At 40.1% G+C, this 24,616-nt stretch overlaps 1 protein-coding gene across 2 annotated transcripts in view; it reads right to left on the bottom strand.

The window, feature by feature from the left end:
• The window catches only part of MAPKBP1 (mitogen-activated protein kinase binding protein 1), an 87,718-nt gene that overhangs the window by 18,048 nt on the left and 45,054 nt on the right, over window positions 1-24,616 (bottom strand). For both annotated transcript variants that reach the window (XM_074235157.1, XM_074235156.1), the window contains exons 4-25: window positions 10,199-10,261; window positions 9,839-9,896; window positions 9,088-9,258; window positions 8,552-8,689; window positions 8,103-8,285; window positions 7,176-7,336; window positions 6,739-6,928; window positions 6,313-6,459; window positions 5,919-6,097; window positions 5,646-5,737; window positions 5,222-5,347; window positions 4,869-4,939; window positions 4,546-4,667; window positions 4,172-4,247; window positions 3,931-4,042; window positions 3,734-3,797; window positions 2,966-3,100; window positions 2,627-2,763; window positions 1,932-1,987; window positions 1,101-1,343; window positions 501-667; window positions 74-219 (exon numbers count right to left, since the gene is read on the bottom strand). In XM_074235157.1, coding sequence (XP_074091258.1) covers window positions 74-219; window positions 501-667; window positions 1,101-1,343; window positions 1,932-1,987; window positions 2,627-2,763; window positions 2,966-3,100; window positions 3,734-3,797; window positions 3,931-4,042; window positions 4,172-4,247; window positions 4,546-4,667; window positions 4,869-4,939; window positions 5,222-5,347; window positions 5,646-5,737; window positions 5,919-6,097; window positions 6,313-6,459; window positions 6,739-6,928; window positions 7,176-7,336; window positions 8,103-8,285; window positions 8,552-8,689; window positions 9,088-9,258; window positions 9,839-9,896; window positions 10,199-10,261 — 2,837 coding nt within the window. The remainder of the gene's footprint in view (window positions 1-73; window positions 220-500; window positions 668-1,100; window positions 1,344-1,931; window positions 1,988-2,626; window positions 2,764-2,965; window positions 3,101-3,733; window positions 3,798-3,930; window positions 4,043-4,171; window positions 4,248-4,545; window positions 4,668-4,868; window positions 4,940-5,221; window positions 5,348-5,645; window positions 5,738-5,918; window positions 6,098-6,312; window positions 6,460-6,738; window positions 6,929-7,175; window positions 7,337-8,102; window positions 8,286-8,551; window positions 8,690-9,087; window positions 9,259-9,838; window positions 9,897-10,198; window positions 10,262-24,616) is intronic.

Genomic DNA, 24,616 nt, shown 5'->3' with positions numbered 1-24,616 from the left:
CCATCTACTCGTTCCCTCTACCCACTAAGGAAGCAATAGGGCTATGAGTTTTTGGATGATAGGGTCTTCTTACCTTCATTGGGATGCTCTGGGCTGGAAAGGCGGCTGCTGCTGTAGTCCACAGAGCAGGCACTATCAGGACTGTGTTTCTCAGTGCCTCTGCTACTTGAGTACACCCTACCCAGTGGGCCATGGGGAAAGGCCTGTACCTGGAACTCACTGCCAGGAGGGGGAGAGCCAGAAAGTAGAGAAAATAAGGAGAACAAGAAAAACTGATTACTCACTTTATTTTCTTTCTTATCTCTGGGAAGATAGTAGACTATCATGTGGGCTTAGTGTTTTTTGGAAGTACAAATTGGATGAGAATTAAGAGAGAAATCCAAGCTCCAATATCTTAGTGAGAACATCTGAAAGAACTTAGGAAAAATTCCAGAAGGATTAGATGGGAAGGGACTAAATAGCCCCATGAGTACTGGGAGGAGTAGAGTAGGGGTCCTTGCCTGGTATCAAGGGGAGGGCAATTGCCTGACTCTGCATAGACAATTCCATCTTCATTGTTCATTGGCTCCAACTCTTGAGCAAAAACCTCCTCTTCCTGAGAAATCATTTGTATAACTTGAGAACAGGCACAAGGCTTAGAAGTCAGGGATTGGGAAATACTGCCATTCTGTAAACATATGGAAAAGGTCATAGTTGAGTTTCTGATATGGAAAAAGGAACTGAGAGGGATGGAAATAAGATTGGGAAGAAGCTTGGACCACACTAATCTTAACAAAAGCTGCGTATCCCATAGTTCTGAAAGAGCTGATTGCAAACCTGGGGACAAATACATGAGTAAGATCTGTATGCTTTCAAGCTCATGGAAAAACTATAGTCTTTTATATCCCATGAAAGCCTATCCCCTTTCAGTACTTAAACCTTTTCACTCAAGGGGTTTAATCTAGGACATATTTTTTTCACCCTGGGTGCTACACCAGATCCAGATATGTTTCAATATAAATCTATAACTCAAAATGATCAAAAAGTCCAAGACAAAAAAGCAAGTGTTAGGTGAGGGTGACTTGGAACTTAATAGAGGTCTCCTGGGAAAGGGACCTTACCTGGCTGGGGTGGGTATCCACAGGGGCCTGTTTCTCAAGGACAGGCTGGGTCTGAGTCAGTGACTCCTGTGCCAGAGAGTCCTGGCTAGGTGGCCGAGGTGCTGAGGACAATGTCTCCAGTTGCCGAAGGTCCAACATGGAGCGGACACTTAGCTCTACACCTGGTTGGGCCCATCGTCCTCGTCTTCGGGGACCTTGGCTGGTGGCAGGAACTGGGTCCAGGAATTCTATTCCTTCCTGAGTCTAAAAAAAAAAAATAGAGGATAAGAGAAGGAGTAAGAGAAGACTTCGATCAGCCTCCACCTGCTATGATGGATCACTTGAGGGGCCTCGAAAACAAAGCATGATATGGAAAAAGCAACACTACTCCCTAAGCAACAAGGTGGCACAGTGGGTAAAGCAGAATTCAAATCTGGCCTCAGATACTTACTAGCTAAGCACTTAGCATAGTTCCTGCACAATGCAAGCCCTCTCTCAAAGTTTATTCCCTCTTCCTCCAGCTAGTACAGCCTCAGATTCTTATTCTTCATCCTGCCATGGGAATTCTGAACTTTGAGTTTTTGCTGAACCTTCAATTCTCAGGGCTCTCGGACCTTCTGACTGATCACTTGCATCCAGTGCTTCTGACTGGGTTAACTAGCTGGATCTCTCCAAATAATGATGAAAGCAACTTTTCTCCCGTTCTTCCAATCTTACTGGTCACCAGAGTTGATTATGCCCACAGGAAGGAAAAATGGGGAGGTGGGGGAGGGGAGAAGTGGCTTTTTGGTTGAAACTGATCCATACCCTCATCAGTTCTGCTGTAAATAAACAGTAGTGAGAGGCACTCACCCGACTTACTTCCCAGTGGGACAAGCTTCGGGGTAGGGCTGGACCTCGGGCTGAATCTGTGGCAGGGGAAGAATTATTGGGAAAGGGCTCTGCAAGATGCTGAGCCATGTCAAGCTCAACCAGCTTTCTACCCCAACTTTGATATCTCCAACCAAACAAGACATCCTATCTGCTTCTTCATCTTGATCCCCTGAGACCTTTCAGCTCATCCGGATGCTTCCATTGCCCTAATCTCAGAGTTTTCCGAATTTTTTTGGTCCCTGAACTCTATTCCTTCTAGTAAGTCTTATGATTCCTAGTCAACACTAAAAGAAATAAGCTGGAGAGGTAACCAGACATATGGATATAAGAAGTAAAATTAATTTCAATATGGTAATATAGTTTAGTAATCAAATAATCATCGTATCTATTTGAAAAGCTTCTATCCTCTATAATTTCTCTCTCATCACATTCAATCTGGATCAATGTATACCATGGAAACAATGTATAGACTGACAAATTGCTTTCTGGGGGGGGGTGGGGGGAGGGAAGCAAGATTAGGGGAAAAATTATAAAACTCAAAATAAATAACATCTTTGAAAAAAAAGAAGAAAAGCTTCTATCTTCCCTGGGGTATATAAATACCAGGTTGGGAACCTTGCATTGCTTCTTCTGAGTCATTATATGTTCTTCCTTTACATCAAAGAAATACATACCTGAATCTTTCTTGGTACCCCTGGAAAGAATGGGTAGGGCTGGCAGTTCTTCTTCCTCAGTGCCCTCATCTTCCCCATCTTTGTCACTGTCTGAGGACAGGGCTGGTACTGGAGAAAGCACTGTAGGGGCCTCTCGACTAAAATCAATAGGGATCCCAGGAGCAGGGACAAAGATAAGGGAGGGTTGTTAAGTGAAGAAACTGATCAGTACTGGAAGAAGTCAAATTAGAGATTTGGGGTCTTAGTTCACATATGAAATAAAGGTAGAAGTAAATGTGGACAAGCTCACAGAGAAATAAGAAGCAATTCCACATCACACACCTTTCCTTTGATCCTTACCGGTTGAGCCCAGAGGTCCTTCGAGGAGGTGATAGACCCTGCTGTTTCCCCCCTCTCTGGCGTTGCCGAAGTTCAGCCAAACGTTGCCTCATGCTGATAGTCATCTCAGAGCTCAAGCGCCATACAAAGATGCAACTAAGGGAAAAATTAAAAGAAGAATCAAGGGAGAGAAAAAAAGATATGACAGAACCTAAAAGATGGTTATCACTCTATATCACCACCTGGGCTGGTGGGCAAGATGGCAGCAGTTCAGAATAGGACCTATGATATCAAGTTACTCTAAATTAGAAACCTTTGCTTAATTAACCAATCTATTAACCAGCAAGCATTTAGGAAGGAACTGCTACAATCCAGAAAATAGGTATACAAAAGAAAAAATGAAGAGTCTTCACTCTGAAGAACTTGTATGACAAATATATAATACATATATATGACAAACAACAAAAATACAAAATGATCTGAAGAGGATGAGGAAGGCAACAAAAGTTTAGGCCCTGAAGAAGGTGCTGAACTTGGAAAGAAACAAGGGATTCTAAGAGATGGGGATAAGGGGGGAGTTCATACTAGGCAAGGCCATAGCCAGTGCAAAAGCCCACAGAGGAGAAAGCAAGTCTTGTGTACAAGAAGCAGAAAAAGGCCACCCAAAATGAGTAGACCATTCATACTAATATTTAGTCAGGATAAGAAAGTCTTTGTTCAGAACCTTTCAGAAGAGAAACTACTATAGGAAATGTGGCTCTTCTCCCAAGAGAGGCTTCTCCTGCTCACCTATCTCCTGATACAGAGATGAGATGTTTGCAGTCATTGCTGAACTTCATGCCAGTGACAATCTCTGTGGAAGAAACAGAATACAGTTTATAAGCCACCTATAATCTCTACCAGGAGCCTGTCCATACTAAAGAGGAGAGCTGAAGGAAGGTAAAGCAGTCCTGGTTAGGGCCATCTGGAAGAGATGAAGAACTTACCTGAATGGCCATACATGGTAGCTACACACTCTCCTGAGGAGAAATCAAAAATGGAGAGGTTCTTATCTGAACAGCTGGTAGCAATGTAGATGCCTGAAGGGTCTGTCTGGACCTAAAAGATGAGGTATTTGTTAGGCAAAGGGGAGAAGCAGGCTTGAGCAGAAAAGTACTTAACACTCTCCACTGAGTAGGGATCCCTATAAACCTCTATACTGCTGTAAAGCCTGGAAGGTCTCCTTACCTTGATGAGGGTCCCATCCTCACCCTGTGACCCCTTGTAGAGTTTTTTCTGCTTCCCACTGCTGATATTAAAGATCCTAAGAAGGACAGGAGAGGATTTACCTTCTTTGGAGCACACAGTATATGTATTGTGGGAGGCAATGGTCAGTACATGGCTAGGTAGTAGATGTGACTTTTCCTCCCTTCCTGTCTTTCCCCCTGCCCCTCATCCCAGACAGACAACACCTTCCCAATGAGAGTAATGGTCACAAGGGAGAATCCTAAGTATCAAAATCAAGGAGGCATCAGGATCAATATAGCCCTGACCTCTCGTCAAAATCAGAGCTTCCTAAAGTTGGTATGTATTTAACTGTTACTCTGGGAAAGGATACCAACCTAATATTTCTGTCTTGGCAACCAATGGCAGTGTATTTCCAGCTGGGTTCCACATCCATGTCATACAGGGTTGTCTTTCGCACCACATGATGAGTTCGTGTAAATTGCACTCCATCTCCAGACTGCAGGGGACACAATATGTGGACGGGGCCCAGACCCAAATACTTTCCCCTTCAGAAACCCTCCAGCCCTAGAAACCTTCACTCCCATCACCCTCTGGCACCTCTTGGCCAGATGGAGGCTCTCTTTGGCAGCCAGAAATACTCATTTTCCATCCTGCCCCCAGGGGGCCTGGAGGCCTGGAGCCCCCCAGGGTCCATTACCTTCTGTGCAGTACGAAAATAGATGCTCTTGTCAGCTCCACAGCTGATCATACGGACCTGTCCATCACTTGCTACAGAGAAGAAGGGTTAGCTGCCCTACTGATCTCTGCTTCAGGAATTCCCCTCCTGTGCTTTGTTCCCCATTTCAAATTGTAATCAGCTAATCAGATAGTTCACAATCTTGACAGCCTCAACACCACCATCAAATCTGTACCAAGCTTCTCTCCTAAATATAGCTGACTGATGCCCAGCACTCCACCCAATGTACAAGGAGACCCTTACGGCCCTAGGAAGCAAGAGGACTATCAGAACATAAATTAAACCCCTTGGCCTCTTTCTTCCTTGAATCTTACCTGCAAACTTGACTGAAGTGATGGAAGAAGAATGTTCGTCCAGTGTTTGCTGCAAACTATATTCTCGCCCAGCATCCAGTACATGGATAAGACGGTCTCTGCTTGCTGAGGCCAGCAGTTTTAGGCCTGTGATCAGATCCAAAGAAGAATTTATCAACCGGTAGATAGATCTTCAGGGGATAATATGAATCCAGTTGGTTTGTGAGATATGCACATATGGGGAAGGGGAAGAAGGGGCAAAGATAACAGAAAAAGAACCCCTGAAGGACAGAACCCCAAAGCACTTCAGTGAGAATAGTAAGGGATAGGTAGTGCTCAGAAACTAACTCCTTTCCCATTCTGAAGGGGAGGAAATATTGCTCAGCTTCAGACCCAGATTGGTAGTTCAGACCTGGACCAATCACCCAGGACCACCCTCATTCACCTGTGTCTGGTTTGGAATATTCCAGGCAGAGAATCTCTGAGTCATGGGCCTCGACCCGCAGCATTTCACTCAGGGACTGCAGCTCGTGTACCCTACAAACATGTTTTGCCAGCAGAAAATTTACAAGGGAAAGGAAGTCCTTTATCCATAGGTGCATTCCCTTCCCCTCTCTTTCAAGCCAGAGCCCTTTAAATCTGGTATTCAAGGTAGAACCAGTTCCCCCAGGCTATGCAAGTGGCAGTGAGGAGAGCTCAGATCTCCTGAGAGACTTACCTAAGCGTGCCTACTCGGTCTCCTGATGCCAGATGCTGTCCATTGGGGCTGATACAAACAGAACGGATTCCCACACGGGTATCTACCAATGACCCATCAGTTTTGTCTCCACCCCCTGGCAGCTCTGTGTCCAGCAGGGCTTGGGTGTTCCCATCCACATAGATTATCTTGATCAAGTCCTAGTTGGGGGGAAAAGTTGAGTGAGGCAACCATGATGCCTTCATTTGAGCACAACACAGCTAGCCGAAGGAAAGAGAGGCTACATAAAACTGGGATGGGATGGGACTGGGATGCATTAATTATGAGTAACAGATTCTTCAATATTAGAAAGGCAAATTGGGGGAGATGAGTGTCCCTCAATTTGGGACAGGATTCTGAGCATCCTGGTTCTCACATTGCTGAGGATGTTGCGGTGTAGTGCAGAGCCATGGACGCCAGAGCTCTCTGTGTTCCACAAGCGGATTGTGTTATCTGAGGAGCAGGTGATGAAGGAGCTGGGGGGCAGGCAAGCCTGGTTACTGTCCTTTACCTCAGGGTAAACCTAAGCATTGAGGGAGAAGAGACAGAACCTAAGGGTATGATTTCAATTTTGCCGAAGAATAGATATACAAGGAGTACTTGGGAAGGGTCTGAAATATAAGAGTACAGCAAGTTCAAGTTCATCCCTTGAGGCCTTTTTCTAGGACCCAAAAAAGATGAAGTCCTGAACTTGAAGTTTCTCATGGAATACTGGAAAGCAACTATCATTTGCAATTCCCGGGGGATGTCAATGTCCATACCTGGTTTTCTCTCAAAACAGAACTTCCCTCACACTACATACCTCCACACTCCAGACGCAAGAAGAATGGTAAAGGGCTGAGTACACTTTGCCCACTTTCTTGGGGTCCCTTACATCCCAAACATAGAGGCTATGGTCATTGTATACGCAGGACAGCCACTGATTAGTAGGATCAAAGGTCAGGGCGATGGTGTCTGGGTATTTGGCATCGGCTGTACCAGAGAAAAGGCGGCTGTGAGGGAAGAGATATAGAAACCTGGTAAGGAGGAAGCTGATGCAATGAGGGATAAGAGGGATAAAAGGAATAAAGAAATAATGGCCCAGGAAATGGGAATCTTTGGTTCATTCCCAGAAGCCTCCAACTGAACTGGCTAAAGAAGCTGATGTTTTCCTCACTAACTATAAAGTAACAGAAGATGAGGAAAAAGGAGGAAAGAGAAGAGGGAAAGAAAGGAATCAAAAGGACATACATAACTCACCTAGCCTCGGTGATACTGGCGATGTCAGTCCCCAGAGCATGGGGTCTGGGCAGTGTACTGAGAAAGTGAAGATTAGAGGGATTGAAGAGGCGCACAGTGCCATCAGCACAGCCACAAAAGATATAGTCTTGGCTCACAGAGATGCAGTGGGCCACTGTGGTCTGTGAATACAAGGTACTCAATTATAGAAAGTGGGTTAGACCCACTTTCATGAAGAAAGGCAGAATGAATATCCCCTGGATATTCCCTCACTCAGGGATATGCGTCTACTGTATCTATTCGCTCCTAAAGAATTGCCCCCATCATTCCCTCTTCCCTTTGCTTCCATCCATTAGTCACTTGCCTGCAGGAGAAAATAGCAAAATCTGGGCAAGGAAAGAAGGAAGTATGGTTGCTGCTGCCCAGAGCTCTCTAGCTGCCAGCTAGCAATTGCCAGAGTAGCAATATCTAAATGGGAAAGAGAGAGTGGGAGGCACTCACTTAAAGGCTGACCAGACAACCCAGGATACTCTCTGCTCAGTCTGACCATGGGGAATTACTTGTGGTTCTAGATAGAGTAGCAAGGGAGCAGGGGAAAGGGCTAGGCAAAGATTCAGAAGAGTTCTAGAAAAAGTGAGAAAGAAAAGAAATGTCTAGGCATCACTTACTGTGAAGCTGTCTGTGTTCTGAGTAGAAGAAGAGAAAAGCAGAAGGAGAGAGCAGAAAGGAAGCAGTTACACAGCTGGCCAGGTCTCTGAGTAGAGCCAGGCTCCATCTCCCAAGATCTTGCTTCCTCATGAAGGAAGCCTGTCCCACACCAAACTTCTTTCCCTTTCTTTCAGGGGTCCTCCATTAGATCCCCTTGATGAGCTGCTCTGGGCACTAGCTTACCCATGAGTCAACCAGCAGTCTTGCCTGGGACCCTTTGGTGGTTAGACCCACACTCACCCGAAGTTCCACCCATTTGTCCAGTAGTCTTCTATCACTAAATTCACATAGCAGTCCAGAAGAGGTAATACAGAAAGTGCTGTCAGCTTTCTTTCCTCGACCACATGCCACATCAGTAAAAAGATTATTCCGAAGCTCCCCCAACAGTCCAGAGCGGCCTAGCAAGGGGACTGTGGTGTTCACCTGTGGGCACACAGTGCTAATGCTCAAACATCTTAGTCACTTAGGAGAGGGTGAGAAGGTCTTGGGTAGAGAGAGAAGATACAAGTCAGAGATATCGGTCTCCTTGGGCTAAGCTGGGGCTTGTCTTAAAGCCAACCCCATTCCCAATAAATATAACTGAAAGCCAGATGTATGGAGGAACACAGAGGCACACAGAGGCTAGGGCTGGCAGGGGTTGGAATGAGTGGTAACCCCTAATATAGTGGTTACTTCAACATGACTCTCACCTTTGAAGTCTTGCTGTCATCCAGGTACCAGAATTTGATGTGCCGGTTGCCTGCAGTGACAAAGTAGCTGCAGTCCTCAGAAAAGGATACAGCCATCACACGACTTGAAACTTTATTGGAAGCTACCACAATGTTTTTCTGGGGAGAGAGTCAAAGCAAAAACTAGGAAATAGTTCAAGACCTAGAGTAGGATCTGCAAAAGGTTGAGATTCCAAGCTTAGAGAAAGACTGGGCAGGATGAGGATCCCTGATCATAGAGAAAAATATTTCCTTCTGCCCAAGAGTTAGGAAAATTCCTTCCCACAGGGATCCTTTGATGGTTTCCTGAAACTCCTTCAACCTCCAAAGCTGGTGATATCACTATTCCTTTCTATAGTCCACATCACTTCTAAGAATGTAACTAAGAACAGCAGCAGAGAAGCATTAACAGAGCAGGTCATTAGAATCATCTCATCTCCCCTCCCTCCCCCAATCTTCCTCATGGGCTGGTCCTTACAAGGTCCACACACACTTATACCCTTCCATTTCCCACTTACCTTCCAGGACCAGACATTGACAATCATGTCATGCTGATAGCCCACGGAGACAATGTACTTGGCGCTGGGGGAAAAGGCCACACAGGCCACACCATACTTGTGCTCTTGCAGCTCTGCCACCTGGTTACGCTCGGCCACATCCCATACACGTACAGCAGGCATGTGCCCACTCTAAGGGAAGCATCGAGGAAGTTGAAGATGAAGAATATGGACCCCTACCCACAACAGTCCCCTAAATCACATGACATCAGTCACATGTGTGTTTATATCTCCCTAGACTAGAAGTCTCATAAGTATCCCTCTATTTATGAAGCTGACTTTTCATCCTTCTATTAGTAAATAACAATAATGATGCTAAAATAATAAAAGACAACATTTATATAGCTCTAGAGCAAGAGTTCCACTAATGTTTACTGAATGCATATTGGATTAAGTGACAAGAATATGCAGGGAAGCACCTGACTCCCTAACTTCTATGGAGATGGAAATAGAAAAAAGTCAGACAATAGGGTATGTACACCCTACTTTTCAAGTCCCTGACTTGCCATTGCTTCCTTCTAACTACAGCCTACCGGGAGGCAAGAAGCATTCTGTCTGTACCCGGCAGGGGGCCCTAGAAGGCAAGGCACATTATCCACGGGCAGGCACAAGAGGAAACAAGCCTTCAATGGGGACCAGAACTAGCTCTATGGGGAAGGGCAAAAATTCCAAATCCTGATTTAGTGTTACTGGTTCCCTCCCTGTCACTCACCTCTCCAGTGACCAGGTACTTGCCATCTGGAGAGAAAGCAAGAGCAGTGATGGTTTTCCTACAACAGAAAGAAATAAGTCAAGACTAGAACAGGTATCTGCATAAGTACACCTAGTATCCAGACAAAGGAGGCTCTATGACAGAAATGCAGGTTTTCTGGCTGGTAAAAAGAGAGATCCCAAGACCCCAAGAACTGTGCCACGAAGGTTATCAAGAGATTAAGAGACAGAGGATACATTTCTCCACCAAGTCAATCCAGATAAGGAAAGATGAAACTAGCCTAATCCCAGAGTCTGCATGGAGGAAGGAAAGTCACAGTAAAGCTCTTCCTGAATTCCCTGGAACTCAGTGCTTACTTACCTGGAACTGTTGAGGATGTGGTGCTGTTTGTGTTTCCGAGGATTGAATAACACAACCACACATCTGGAAGAGACAGTATAGGAATAATCAGTGAGATTTCTAAAGTGACTTCATGCTTTAATTTTTCCTGACTTGTTTTCCTCTTGCCAATTTATCAAAATATACCCTCAAAAACATTTATCTTAACTACAAAGAATTCTGATTATATCATCTGCGTACCAAAAGTCATTAATGGCCCCCCTTTTTCCTTATGAATCAAAGCCTAGTAGGATGTTGGGACTAGCTGGAAGATTCAGAGAACCTCAGGTAGCAACTCAGATCTAATGCATCAGAATCTAGTGTCCGTGGAATGTAAGCTCAAAATTACTATCCATATTTCCCAATTTTCTTTAGTTTAGACCTTAGAGAGTAAGCTAGTTCTGTTTCTATATTACTATATGCTCCTCAGACTTTCCCTCAAGTACTGGTAGATAAGGATATGTCCCTCTAATAATTTACCCTACTGTCTTCCCACTGAGAGTAAAAGGACTTCTTTGGAGCCCCTACCACCTACCTGGTACTAAACATCAGTCCTACTTCCAACTCTGACCAGATCCCAGAGACTAAACTAAGTAAGGCTGGATAAGTCACTTTCCCAAGTACAGACACTGGTAAGAGAGAATACATGTCACAGCGAAAACCGGAACACATATTGCCTTCTCCATGCCTTAAATCTTTCCCCACTTCAATCCATTCCATTGTGCTATTATGTAATAGCACATAGCACTTCACTACTCAACAAATTCCAGAGGTTTCTTATTACCTCCAGGATCAAATATAAAGAATTATTGTTTAACATTAAAACTCTTTGTAACCTGGCCTCTTTCCAGTCTTCTTATACCTTCCTTCCCTCCATGAACTCTGCAATCCAGCTAGGTTTTTGCACTGGCTATCCCTATCCTTGGATGGTCTTTCTCCTCATTTCTGCCTCTTTGTTCCTCTGACTTCCTTCAAAATTCAGCTTAAACCTTACTTTAAGAGGCCTTTCCCAGATCCCCCAGATTCTAGTGTCTTTTTCTCTAAGATTGCATTCTATATCTTAGATCTATCTAGTTACCTACAAGTCATTTGCCTCTGTTAGAATGGGAGATTCTCAAAACCAGGGGATGTAGGGGCTGCTAGGTAGTTTAGTGGATAGAGCACAAGCCCTGGAGTCAGGAGGACCCAAGTTCAAATCCAGCCTCAGAAATTAAATAATTACCTAGCTGTGTGACCTTGGGCAAGTCATTTAATCCATTGCCTTACCCACCCTCCCCCCCAAAACAGGGACTGTTTGACTGTGTCTGGCACAGAGGAAGAGCCTAATAAATGCTTGCTGACTCACTGATTCATGTATAATAGAAGCAAAGGTTAGACCTCAAATGGCCACAGACCCACAGGTTTAGGGCCACATATTTATCAAACAGATGCAGGCATGTGCTTATTTTATGTACCCAGAAGGGGATTCTGTAACCCATCATACATGTTCTATGGCTCAGGAAGGGGGTTAGAGGTCAAAGTTAAAGGAAGAACTAATAAATGGCTGAGATAGGAAACAAGAAGACAGAAAAGGTTATCACTTGTCTTGTTTTCTTGATATGCCTGTTATTATTGTAGTTCCTAAAATTCTAAACATAAGAACCTCTGGTCCCATGTGGCCATAGGTAACCCTAGACAAAGATTCAAGTTATCTATGGTGGTCTAGAATATGATTAGACATCCATACCAGTAGAAGAAGTATTTTCTCTAGCCATAGATATAATTTCTATGGCCAAACATTAAAACTTGATGGAACTTGGTCTAGAGAAATATTCCAGAGCCCCAAGGAAGTGGAGCAATAAGGCAGAAACTTCCACTTAGACAATCAAGGAGTTAAGCATTGCAATTTTCTCCAACTTCCTGCTAAAACCTGGGACCCATTATAACTTCTTCCTCTTTTTATCATCTAATTTTTTACTGCTGGGTCCCCAGAACTAGTTGAAAAAAAAAATGAATACAAAGCCTGTAGCACCAGGAACAGTATAGAAAAACAGTAGAAACCCCTACTAATTAGGAAATTCATCAATTAGAAAAGCTAACTGGAACCATAAACAGTTCAAAAAATGAACATCACTGCAGTTTGATGTGAGCTTAAGTAGACAAAAAAATCTAATCCAATACCATCCATTGCTTAACATCTTTTTTGAATTTCATGCTTCCAATCTATAGTCCAAATTAAGCATACTGAATAAACCAAACTCAAGGATAATTGAAGACATTTATCTCTAAAAGTTAATTTTCTCTAACTAGGGGTACTAAGATTTGTAATTTGAATTGGGATGGGAGAAGAGGAAGAAGAACAAATACAGTATTATGTACCTACTGTGTTTTACAAATAAAGATTTGTCCAGAGTTGTCACATTGGTTAGCAATAACTTGAAAATCCTTAGTCCAGTCATCACTCTCCCCTCTTCTCTTCCCTTCTCATATGGCTCTCTATCCCTGTTTGCCTTTTCTTGTTTCCCAATCCTATTCCCTTTCTGTTATGTCTTCCTTCCCTTTCAATCACTGTCATCTCAAACAGAAAGATCTGGTTCAGATGAGGGAACTGAAGCAGAAACACTTGGGAAGGCTACCATTTATACATTTTGTATAGGATGTCATTCTGCCCAAGGTTATCCCAGGATGTAAGAGACTAAAATCAAGGGGAAAGCAGCTCTTGGCACCCTTACCAACCAAGGTTTTTGTTTTGATTTTTTTCCCCTCATAGCTTGGAGTACTAAGTATCACCAAGGTAACAAAAATAAACAATGCTATAAAGAACCTAGAATAAATCAAGATGGCTACAGAAACCTTCCTTTTCTTCTAGCTCCTGTCAAAGTCAATTTAGGGAATTGGGGACTACACAAGCTCCAGAGCAGATGCCCTTAGCTCTTGTACTTCAGCCTTTAGTGCACCTGCAAAATCATTTCTTTTCCTTTCTTGGATTTTATGTATTGGAAAAGAAAAACTGAAGTACTCTGGGGTACTGCTGGACAAAAAAAAAGAGAGATTATAAAGTTATAGGGAGAATGGTGCTAAATCTCTTATGTTCTCCCTCAGGAAAATGGCAGCAAGGGAAAATATGTAGGATAGCAGGCTGAGGTCTCTTCCTCTGGAACAAAAAAACAACTTTTTTTTTAATTTTAAAGATTTTATTTATTTTGAGTTTTACAAATTTCTCCAATCTTACTTCCCTCCCCCACCCCCCACAGAAGGCAATTTGCCAGTCTTTACATACAAACAACTCATGCCACATTAAGCTCAATAGTCAAAAGTTTCAGGAGATGGTAAGAAAATAGAATGGATATACAGATTTTCCCCCTTTTAATTACTTATTTTTAAAACTAAGATACCATTCAAGAAAAACAGTCAATTGGTCACACTTAAAATTATTCAATCCAACAAGCATATATTAATTACCTAATATATTCGTGCCACTGTTTCTAATAAGGAGTGAACTGAGACAAAAATGAAAACAATTCCTGCTCTCAAGAAGCTTACATCCTTTTTTTGTTTGTTTGTTTTCAAGGTAATAGGGTTAACTTGCCCAAGGTCACACAGCTAAGTAATTATTAAGTGTCTGAGGCAGGATTTGAACTCAGGTCCGCCAGGCTGCAGGGCTGGCACTCCATCCACTGTGCAACCTAGCTGCCCCAGAAGGTTAAATTCTTCATATAACCAGGTAGGCCAATGATAAAAACAAGTCTCATATACACCAAAATATTTATAGTGCCACTTTTTATAGTGGAAAAAAATTGTAAATAAAATAGAAAATTCACTGACTAAGGAATCAAATGATAGATGAATTCGATGGAATAATACTGCCCTGTAGGAAAATATAAATCTGAAGAATACTGAGAAGTATGGAAAGACTCAAATGAAATAATAAAGTGAAGTCAGTCAAACTAAGAAAACAGCATACAAAACTACAATAATGTAAATGGAAACAACATTAATTTACACAGATTGTTCCAAGATTATAACCATCAAATTCTGTCAATCACAAAAGAAGATATGTGAATGTACCTCCCTCAACAAGAAACTAAGTATTGTGTTGAAGAAATAATCTAAGGCCACTCCATGGAGGTTAGCCTAGTTTTTCTTGGAAAGGGGCTAAAACCATCTTCAAGATTTAAATAGCTCAGGGGGACTAAGTTTTAGGCTTTTCAAGTAGCTTTCTGATAACCTAAGTACAAAAAATAGGTCAGATAAGAGTCCCCAACTCCTCACATTTATGAACAAGGACCAATAGCATGACAAAATTATTGTTCAGGGGAATCTAGACTACATACTTTCTGAATATTCTCTCTCTACTTTTTAAGTCTTTCTCCTGCTGGAGCTAAATTCAAGTCTGGCCTCAGACTCTTATTATTACTACTGTAAAAGACACACCCTTTTCCAAAAAAAATTAGGGAGCATCCTATACAGTGGTTGTAGTTTTTTTTAGGTTTTTGTTTTTTGGCAAGGCAATGGGGTTAAGTGGCTTGCCCAGGGCCACACAGCTAGGTAATTATTAAATGTCTGAGGTCAGATTTGAACTCAGGTCCTCCTGACTCCAGGGCCAGGGCTCTATCCACCTAGCCACCCTGGTTGTAGATTTTTTTACTTGCATTTCCTGCTTTTTTGCACTTGTCTTTGCACCCATTATTTCACATTTGTTACTGGTATATTTATATATAAATAAAATAAAATTATTTACATTATATATATTTTGCCCAGAAATGGATCAGAAAAGATTTTCATACAGTGCTGAATTCAAATTCAAAGTAATTCAGTTTACAAAAGTGAATGGAAATCACGCTGCCAAAATAAGTTTGGTCTTCCTCCAAATGAGAAAACAATCTGAGACTGGCTATGGGAAGAAGGAAACTCTCTGGAAAATGCCATGGCAGAAGAAGGTCAAAGAGGCAAGTCAGCAAAATGGCCTTATTTAGAGAAGGAATTGAAGAGATGGACTGAAGAGCAAAGGGTCATGGTAAATTCCTGTGTCCACAAAGATGGTTCAGCATGAGGCAAGAATTGATGATGAAAAAGAAGTTACTGATTTCAAAGGAGGACACAACTGGTGCTTCAGGTTCCATGAAATGGAATGGAATAAGCATGCCAACATGCACCAAACGTGCTCAAAAGATGCCTGAAAATTACTAGGTCCTTAAATTTCATGATGAATAAAACTTGAGTCCAATAATTTTATGTAATACATTTTTTTTTCAAATTTCAGACCCCAAAATTAAGGTCCATCTTATACATGGGAGTGTCTTATACATGAGGAAATATGGTACTATTGATATGGCCTTGGGCAAGTCACTTAATCCCATTGCTATACAAAAACAAACAAATCAAAAAAATCCCCCAGAAAATTGCCTTTTGTTATATTGACAAGTTTCTCATTTTGTTTCATTATGAACTTGAGATATCTAACTCACCTAAATAGAACTAGACCTGGTAGCCTGGGGAATTTGTTACAGGGGTAAAAGGCTTCATATAACACTGAGCTTGATGAATCATTTAAATATTATTTTTCTTATTTAATACTTTGTAAGAATGAAGTTTTCTGGGACAGAGGAGGGAAAATAGATAATATGGGGAATTCATGGTGATAAAAAAAGCTAAAGATATCAAAAATATATATTTTTTAATTTCCATTTCCCTAGGAAGGAGGAACAAGTAGTACACAGAAAAAGATCTGTTGGGGAAAGCTAAACAATTGGATGTTATCAGGAAAAGCTTCATTTAAGAAATATCATTTAAAAGGAATCCTGAATGGAAGCAGGGATGAAAGTAAGGAGAGAGCATATCAACAGAGCTATGAGATCTACAGAGGGGGAAATGAAATGACAAAGAAATAAACAACACAGTAATTAAATCAAGGATGCCTTCCTGGAAGAAATGGGCTTAGAAGGAAGTGACTGGATACACAGTGAAGACAAACAGACATCATAAACATAAGTTATCTGAAGAAACTTTAAAAAAAAAAGTAAGTTTAGGGAAACAGACCAGGCTAAAATATTTGTGCTAGCACAGTATTAAACCCAAAATAAACAAAAAAGTTTAACACAATGAAGATAAGAGATAACAGAAGATTCTTTCCTTCATAGGGCTTCTAATCTAACAATACTATTATGTTTCTAACAATAGAAATTATGTTTCTATAATGCACTACAAGTTTACCTTAAGACAAAAATAGAAGAAATCCCTGGAAAGTGGCCCCAAAAGGCCCATTCAGTCACTCTGCCCTCCCCCACTTATAAGCCATAAAACAACAAAACTACCTCAAGCTTAACCTATACCATGAAGAAACTAAAACTTTTTTTTTTTAATTTGTGGGCTTCTCTTGGATTTCACTCAGGTCCATGAACACTGAATAATTTGGCTAGTATGAAGAAAGACTCCCTAGAATCCCACTGAAGCACTTTGAAGAGCAGACCAGCTGTCAAAAACAACCAGATGGTGCAGTGGATAGAGCACCAGCCCAAGGGTCAGGAGGATTTGAGTTCAAATTCGACCTCAGACAGAACTTAATTAGCTGTGTGACTTTGGGCAAATCTTTTAACCCCAATACTTTACAAAAATCATTAAAAAAAAAAATCAAGTTCTTTTAGAAAATTCTTCCTTCTCCTCCACTCCTACGTGTATGCCTCCAAAGATTCAGCACATTCACAGATCATTTTTCCAACTTCCCTATGGAGTTATACTCAATAAAGAACTGTACTAGCTAGATGCCTCTCTCCTTAAACTTTAGCTGGAGACAAAGACAAAAGTCTTAAATGCTCTTGACTTAATTGCACCAACATAAATACAGAATGGCAATATTATTTAAAATAATTTATAGATTTAGCACCATTTCAAGCCAATTAAAGAACTAGTGAAAATAGCCAATCAAAAATCTCAAAGAAAATAATTTAAAAATATGAATGAATAAAATCTAGATGAGTAGCTTTCTAGAAATTCTATAAAGCAAAGATCATCAAAACTACTGGTTAAAAAATAGAAAAAGTGAACTTTTGGAAAGTGTTGTTTCTTAAGCAAGATCCAGAAGCAATAAAACAAACTAGCTTTGAGCTTGATAAACCTAACAAACTCTTGGCTAAGGACTCCAGATCTGATAAGAAAGGCTGTGAAAACTAGAAAGCAGTTTAGGGAACATTAGGTTTAGACTAACATCTTATGTCATATACTAAAATAAACAACATATAGATAAAATGGAGCAACTAATTATGTAACACTGAAAAGCTATTCAAAGAATATCGATGCAGCTGGTCTTAAAAGAGAAACTGTTAATTGTGGAAAAAGTTCTTTGCAGTAAATTCCTCTGATAAAGATCTAACATCCAAGGTTATGGAATTGACAGAAATATGCAAGAATAAGAATCATTCCCCAATAGTCAAAGAATATTAACAGACAGTTCTCAAAAGAATAGAAACAATCAATTATATGAAAGTATGTTCCAAATCACTAAATGAGGAAAGCACAAAGTAACTGATTTCATCTCACATTTATTAGATTGACAAAGAAGAAAGAAAACCCAAAATTATAAATGCTGAGAGGACTGTGAAGACACAAGTGCACCAATTTCTTGTTTGAAGAATTATGCACAGAGTCAACCATTCTGGGAAACAATTTAGAATTATACAAAGTTAAGTCATTAATCTTTGCCTTGATCCAACAATAACATTACTAGGTACATATACCAAGGAAATCAAAGACAGAAAAAAAGGTCTTTGTATGTGGTACAAAAATATATATGATAATACTTTTTGTAGTAGTATAGAGCTGGAAACAAAGTAGGTACATTGAAATGGCTCAAAGAACTGGTACAAGAATGTAACAGAATATTACTGCATTGTAAAAAAAATTGATACCATGATGGAAAATTTGGGAAGACTAGCACAAGTGAAATACACAGAACCAGGAAATCAATTTCTAGGTTTTTTTTTTCCAGCTGCCAAATTGTCAACTGATCTTTATTTGATGAATAAATGTTATGTTTGTTGAATTACAAACTTGGGACACTACTGAAGAAAAATTTCACATTTTTATGATCAGTTCTTTGACCTGATACCTAAAAAATTAATATAGAAACAGTCAAATGCAACTAACTACAGTGAATAAATTGTCATTCATGAAAACATGAGTGGGAAACAGAGCCAAGTTGGTAGAATAATTTACAAGATAATCACAGTAACATCATAGAAAACAACTATGAAAAAATTCAGACCTCTGATCAAAGCTGTGACAAATTACAACTTATGTAATGGTGAAGCAGCACATTTCCCACTTCTCTACAGAGATGATGAACTAAAGGTATAGAATGAGGCATTCATTTTTCAGATATGATGACTGTATTCAATTTATTTTAAAAGAGAGTTGGGGGCTGGCTAGGTGGTGCAGTGGATAGAGCACTGGCCATCTGGCCTCCGACACTTAACCCCATTGCCTTGCAAAAAAAAAAAAAAAAAAAAAAGAGCAGGAGAGAGAGAGAGAGTTGGGGAAGTGGTAGCAGTGAACAGAAGTTAAAAATATAAAAGATATATTAAAACATTTAAATAAAACATTTAAAATGTAAAAAAGTACACTAGAAAGTCATAAACATGGTAATTTAAAAGGTCAGGAAAGACTTTCGGAAGGATATGGCACTTTAAAAAGACAGGGATGGCTTTTAGATACTAGAAATAGCAATGACACAGAGATAAGAGACTACATATTGTAGATTTTAAGGGATTTAGCTGTTCAGTTTGGCTGTGGCATAGACCACATGAGGCTGAAGAGGTAGGCCAGCACCATGTTGTGGAGGGTCTTGAATACTAGACAGAAGAGTCTGAATTTTACTTTATAGGAAATAGGGAGCCAATGAAACCAAACTATAAGCACATCTATGTGTAAGCAAGATTATTCTGTCTGCAAAATGAAGGATGGGTTAGATAAAGACCAGAAGCAAAAAGGAAGCTAAAGAAATAGTCTAGGCAGGTAAGCAATAAAGGCCTGGACTACTACAGTAGTTTTAGAAGAGTTAATAGAGAGGAAAGGACAGAGTTGAAGGAATTGAGTTCAACTTGCTGAATAACTTTGGCACCTGCATGCTTCTGTTTCATCATCTGTAAATTGGCAAGTTTGGACTAGATGATCCATTATTGGTCTTCTCATCTCATTATGCTTTCTCCCTATGAAATATTAATTACTTTCTCTACTAGAAGTATTGCCTGTTTGGTATCAAGACCCCTTTACATTTTTAAAGATTACTGAGGACCTGAGGACCTTCCTAAAGAGCTTTTATATGGATTATATCTAGCAATATTTACCATATTAGAAACTAAACATCTTAGTATTATTGTAAAAAGTTAATACTTTGTAGACTCCTTTAAAGGGCTTCTCAAACACCTTGGGGAATAAGAGGATGGGGAGGGGGGGAATTCTCAAATCATAATTTAAGAACCATTTTCATATTTATTATCTACATAATTTATTTTTCATCTAAGCTTTAGATTTTCACCCCACAACAGTCTATAGGACATTACTACCAGAATGTTTAACTGATAACAAACTCAATACTTCCAAAACCAGAATTATTCCTTTCCCCAAAAATCTGTACTTCTGACTTTCTATTCACTGTTTTCTATATTCAAAACATTGTTATCTCTGATTCATTCCTGTTACTATAACCAGTCATATCAAAACCAAATCATATCAATTCAAGTCCCATTCACTTATGCCACTAGCCTAGTAAAAAAATGTCTTTATTACTACCCACCAAAAACCTCCTAAAATTTTCCAATAGATACTCCTCCCGTTAAACTATACCTCTTCTAACCCAATTAATGGAGACAGTCAAATATAGCCCCGCCCCACAAAAAAAGAGTATTGGTTTTAGAGCTACAGGACCAAAAGTGGGTAAAATCCTGGTTCTTACTCTCTGGGTCTTAGACTATTGATCTCTAGAGTTTGGTTTATGTCCCATAGCCAAAGATTCATCTATCTGGTCATGTCACTTGACTGCTCAAAAATCTTTAGTGACTCTAACTAAAATTCAAACCCTTTTCCTGGCATTCAAAGTTATCTAATATTGGCATTACTTTCTTTTCCCAGTCCTTGTTGTTCAGATTTTTTTAGTCATTATCCAAACTCTTCATTTGGAGTTTTATTGGCAGAGATACTGGAATGGTTTACCATTTCCTTTTCCAATTTTGAATTAAGTGACTTGCCCAGAGTCAAACAGCTAGTAAGTATCTCCAGCCTCCTCACTTCAGACCCAGTACTTTATTTATTTACTACACCACCTAGCTGCCCCTAAACAATATGAATTCCCTCCCTGTTATCCAAGCTCCAACTAAACTATACTACTTGACTTTCTTGAGCATGGTCTGTGCTTTCTTGACTCTTCACATGTCTTTGCTCACATTGCTCACTTGTAAGATGTCTCTCTCCTTTCCCTACTTAATTCCTTTCCAGTCTTCAAAGTCCAAATCAAATGCTTCTTCCCCATTAGGTCTCTCCTGAGTGTCCCAAACATTAACGCCATCTTTAATTCAATCATTTAGACCCTTTTTTCCGCACATCTCTAATGCACTGATTATGTATTATTCTCAGAGTGACCTCTACACATCACAACCATTTAGTAGACTACGTGCTTTCAGACTGTATGCTATAACCTATCTAAATCTTTCATTTTTTTTCCAGAATAATGCTCTATACAAAATAGGGACTTAAAAGATATTTAATGGAACTGAATCATGCCATGAAATAAAGTAGTTTGGAACTGTTATTTTAGATCAGTATTCTAAGTTTGAGAATATGAAGAGGGTCTTCTACTTTCTCATTCTATAGAAACTAGTCAAATTCTCTTCACATGGTAGGTCTAATCAGATGAGATTGGGAAAAAGAAATAAAGCAGGACCAACTACAATCTTAATGAAGTTGCTGAGAGCAATAGTATTTATATGGAGAATTTGTGAGCTAAAGTAACAGGAGAGATGATTTTTGGTCACAGAATCAAGGAAAAATATCAGAATGATATAAGAGGAAAGAAGAAACAAAATTTTAGAGTTGCACTGAACCTTTATTAGAGATGAACTACTTCGACTCCATTACATTTTAGGTAAGAAATCTAAAGCTCAGAGAGACAAAGTCACATAAATATGAATTGGAAGAATAGAATACAAATTTGTAGACTACTGTTCAGTACTTGTACCAAAGGCTTAATGTGATATTTCAGAGTTGTGACAATTTAATTACATATATGCACTTAACAGCATTTAATAAAAATGTTCGGGGCGGCTAGATGGCGTAGTGGATAAAGCACCAGCTGTGGAGTCAGGAGTGCCTGGGTTCAAATCTGGTCTCAGACACTTAATAATTACCTAGCTGTGTGGCCTTGGGCAAGCCACTTAACCCCATTTGCCCTGCAAAAAACTAAAAAACAAAACAAAACAAACACACATAATAAAAATGTTAAATAAAATATTTAGATTACAAGCTTATTTAGATTAAAGGCTAGGTTGGGTTTGAAAGGAAGGTATTATATACACTGACTTTTCAGTTAAGTACCAGTGGTTGTTGGTATTTTCAGGGCCTCCACTTAATCTAAACTCACTATACACAGGGAGCCCCAGTTTAGACTTCTCTGCACAACAAAGCTCTTGGGCTGCAGTGGTTTGGAATTATGTGCATCTCTTGTTAGCTATAGACTAATGATATAGAGAAAGTGATATAGATGAAGGATTATTTAACTTGAATTGTTTTTATGTAAAATCAAGACATACTTGGCAGAAAACTTAGAAATATGGCCTTTTTGTTGTTGTGTGACCCCAAAGTTTAGGATTAGCTTTTGAACTATCCATTTAGACTGAAAGCCTGTACACTGGCATCACATGGCCCTTAGGAAGGAATTTAGACATTTTTATCCATGGTGAAGATGCCTTTGATGTTTCATAATCATTGTTGTTTTCTCACTTCCCTTTAGTATTCAACTGTGGTCAAAGGAGGAAGATAGGTCAGATTTGTTTATATAAAAATCACAAGTAATTGGGATTTTCTGGGGGGGAGGGGGGTGTCCAGAATTGAGGAAGGTCTCAACTGTATTCTGAAAGGATACATGGGTACATGAAGAATTGAAAAATGACAGTCCTAAATTCTTCAGATTGGATTTTGAATTACAGCATGCTCTTGTAGCACAGAAAATGTGAGTCAGAGAAAAATTTCTGTAATTAACCTATTTCTTTCTATACTGACCACCATATTTAAACTATATGAAGCCCACCCATTCACCCATACTCCCAAGCCATTGCCTATCTTAAAGGAACTATTAGAAGGCACCTCAGGATCAGCCCAGTTAACTACTTCTTAATCCCTCCCTAGTATACCCTAACTTCTCCTTTACCCCTTTCCCAGCACTACCCTAAATAAACCCTGATCTTTTCCTCTGCTAACTACAACTTATACCCTAGGATCAGCCCAGTTGTATAGTACCCTTTCTTTCTTTATACTACTTATCTATCCTCTATGGATCAGCCCAGTTGCTACAACCATACAACTGCCTTTACATTTACACTCCTTTCTCTCCCAGATTCTTCTAACTACAGTAAAATATAAACTTTATTTATCCCTAAATACCTAGTCTTTCAAGTGACTTTCTTATTCATATTCTGAAGCCATATTAAAACATTTTTAATCCAGGAGCTGTGACTGTGTAGACAGCATGGTAGGTGAGAGAAAGACACAGAAGGAATGGTATGACAAAGAACCTACTCTTCCTCTAGAAGTATCTTTTCCCACCTAGACCATCTTGTTCACTTCAACCTGCAAGAAGAAATGATGGCAACTTAATGTACTTCTACATCTTCATGCAGATCTAAGAGTTTAATAAACCTCTTTTGATGACCTTTGACAAATATCCTCAGTTAAAGGAAAGGAGGGTGTGTTCCCAGTTTGCATCATTTCTGGCTATCAGTCATGACATCTACCTGACCTTGCCAAGCTTCTTAAAGAGTCATCCTCACATGGGCCCTTGTTCTTCTAGCAATGTTGGTTTAGGCTCTCTTTCCATTGAGGGTAGAGCCCATAAGTTTAATCCTTGTTCAAGGAGCCCCAAAGCTATAAAGAGATCCCTGGTTCTTGCAAGGCTGGTTATCAGGCCCCTGGCATTTCTGGTCTCAGTTCCTTTTTAAGAGTCACAATGCAGGGTCTGAAACCAGATATAAGGTGCCATTGCTCAGATAATGTCAAAATTCTCTTCGGGCTTCTTTCTCTGAATGGATAGGCCCCGACTTGCTATTACATGAAGTTCAGTAGTCCTACATTTTCCACGTTCTCTCATCTACAGATAGGCAGAATCAAAGAATTCCCAGGAAGATCAATAATCTAACTCCATGTGTAAGTAATCAGGAATCTTAAGAATCAAGTCCTATCAATGTATACCATGGAAACAATGCAAAGACTAACAAACTGCTTTCTGTGGGGGGTGGGGGGAGGGAAGTAAAATTAGGGGAAAAATTGCAAAACTCAAAATAAAATCTTTAAAAAAAAAAAGAATCAAGTCCTAGTTTTATCTCTTCCTCTGAGGCTGAGCCAATTCAAAAAAGTGGTTTAGGAGAAATTGGGTGACTTGGGAGTAGAAAGGAGTGTAGGAGAAAGAAGTACTGTGGACTTGTCCTAGGACCAGTTATATTCAAAATCTTCCTTCAGTAAATTAAAGCTCAAAAGCCTCATTCCTCATAGGATCGTAGTTTTAAAGGCTGAAAGGGGTTTTAGAAACCACCCAGTCTTATGCTTTCATCTTAAGTAGAGGGTCACATGAGGTATGATTCAAACTCAGGTCCCCCCCCCTACACACACCTCCATCTATGTCTCGGTCTGTCTGTCTCTCTCTCTCTTTCTCATCACATAGCTAATATCTGAGTCCAGATCTGACCTCAGGTCCTCCTGACTTCAGAGCCACTGCTTTATCCATTGCACCACCTAGATGCCTCTTGAATCAATCTTTCAACATTTCATATGGCAAAATAATATCCAGCCTATCTTTCCAGGTATATAACACATTACTTCCCCTTACTCTATATTCTACACAAATTGAACTTTCATTCCCTATATTTAGGGCCTATTCCCTGTATACATATTCCATCTGTGCAAGGGCTGATCCCCATATCTGAATTGCCCATTCCTCCCTTCAAAACTCCTTCAACAAGCTCTTGATTCCATGGCACCAGTAATGAAGATCCTAGCTACCTCCTGACAGAGGGCAATGGAAACAAATCTCAACCATAGCCAATAGGAAAATGTGTTTTCGCATTTGTTACAGAAGGTTTGTTCTTTTTTCTCAAAGTAAAGAGGGGAAGGACTGTATAGGGAGAGGGGAGCTAAGGATAAGTTTTTCCAAAAAGGAAAGAA

Source organism: Macrotis lagotis, chromosome 4, assembly GCF_037893015.1.
Source record: "Macrotis lagotis isolate mMagLag1 chromosome 4, bilby.v1.9.chrom.fasta, whole genome shotgun sequence".
Classification (NCBI taxonomy): Eukaryota; Metazoa; Chordata; class Mammalia; order Peramelemorphia; family Peramelidae; genus Macrotis; species Macrotis lagotis.
Note: the sequence above shows the minus strand (reverse complement) of the source record. Positions and strands in the feature narration are given on the sequence as shown.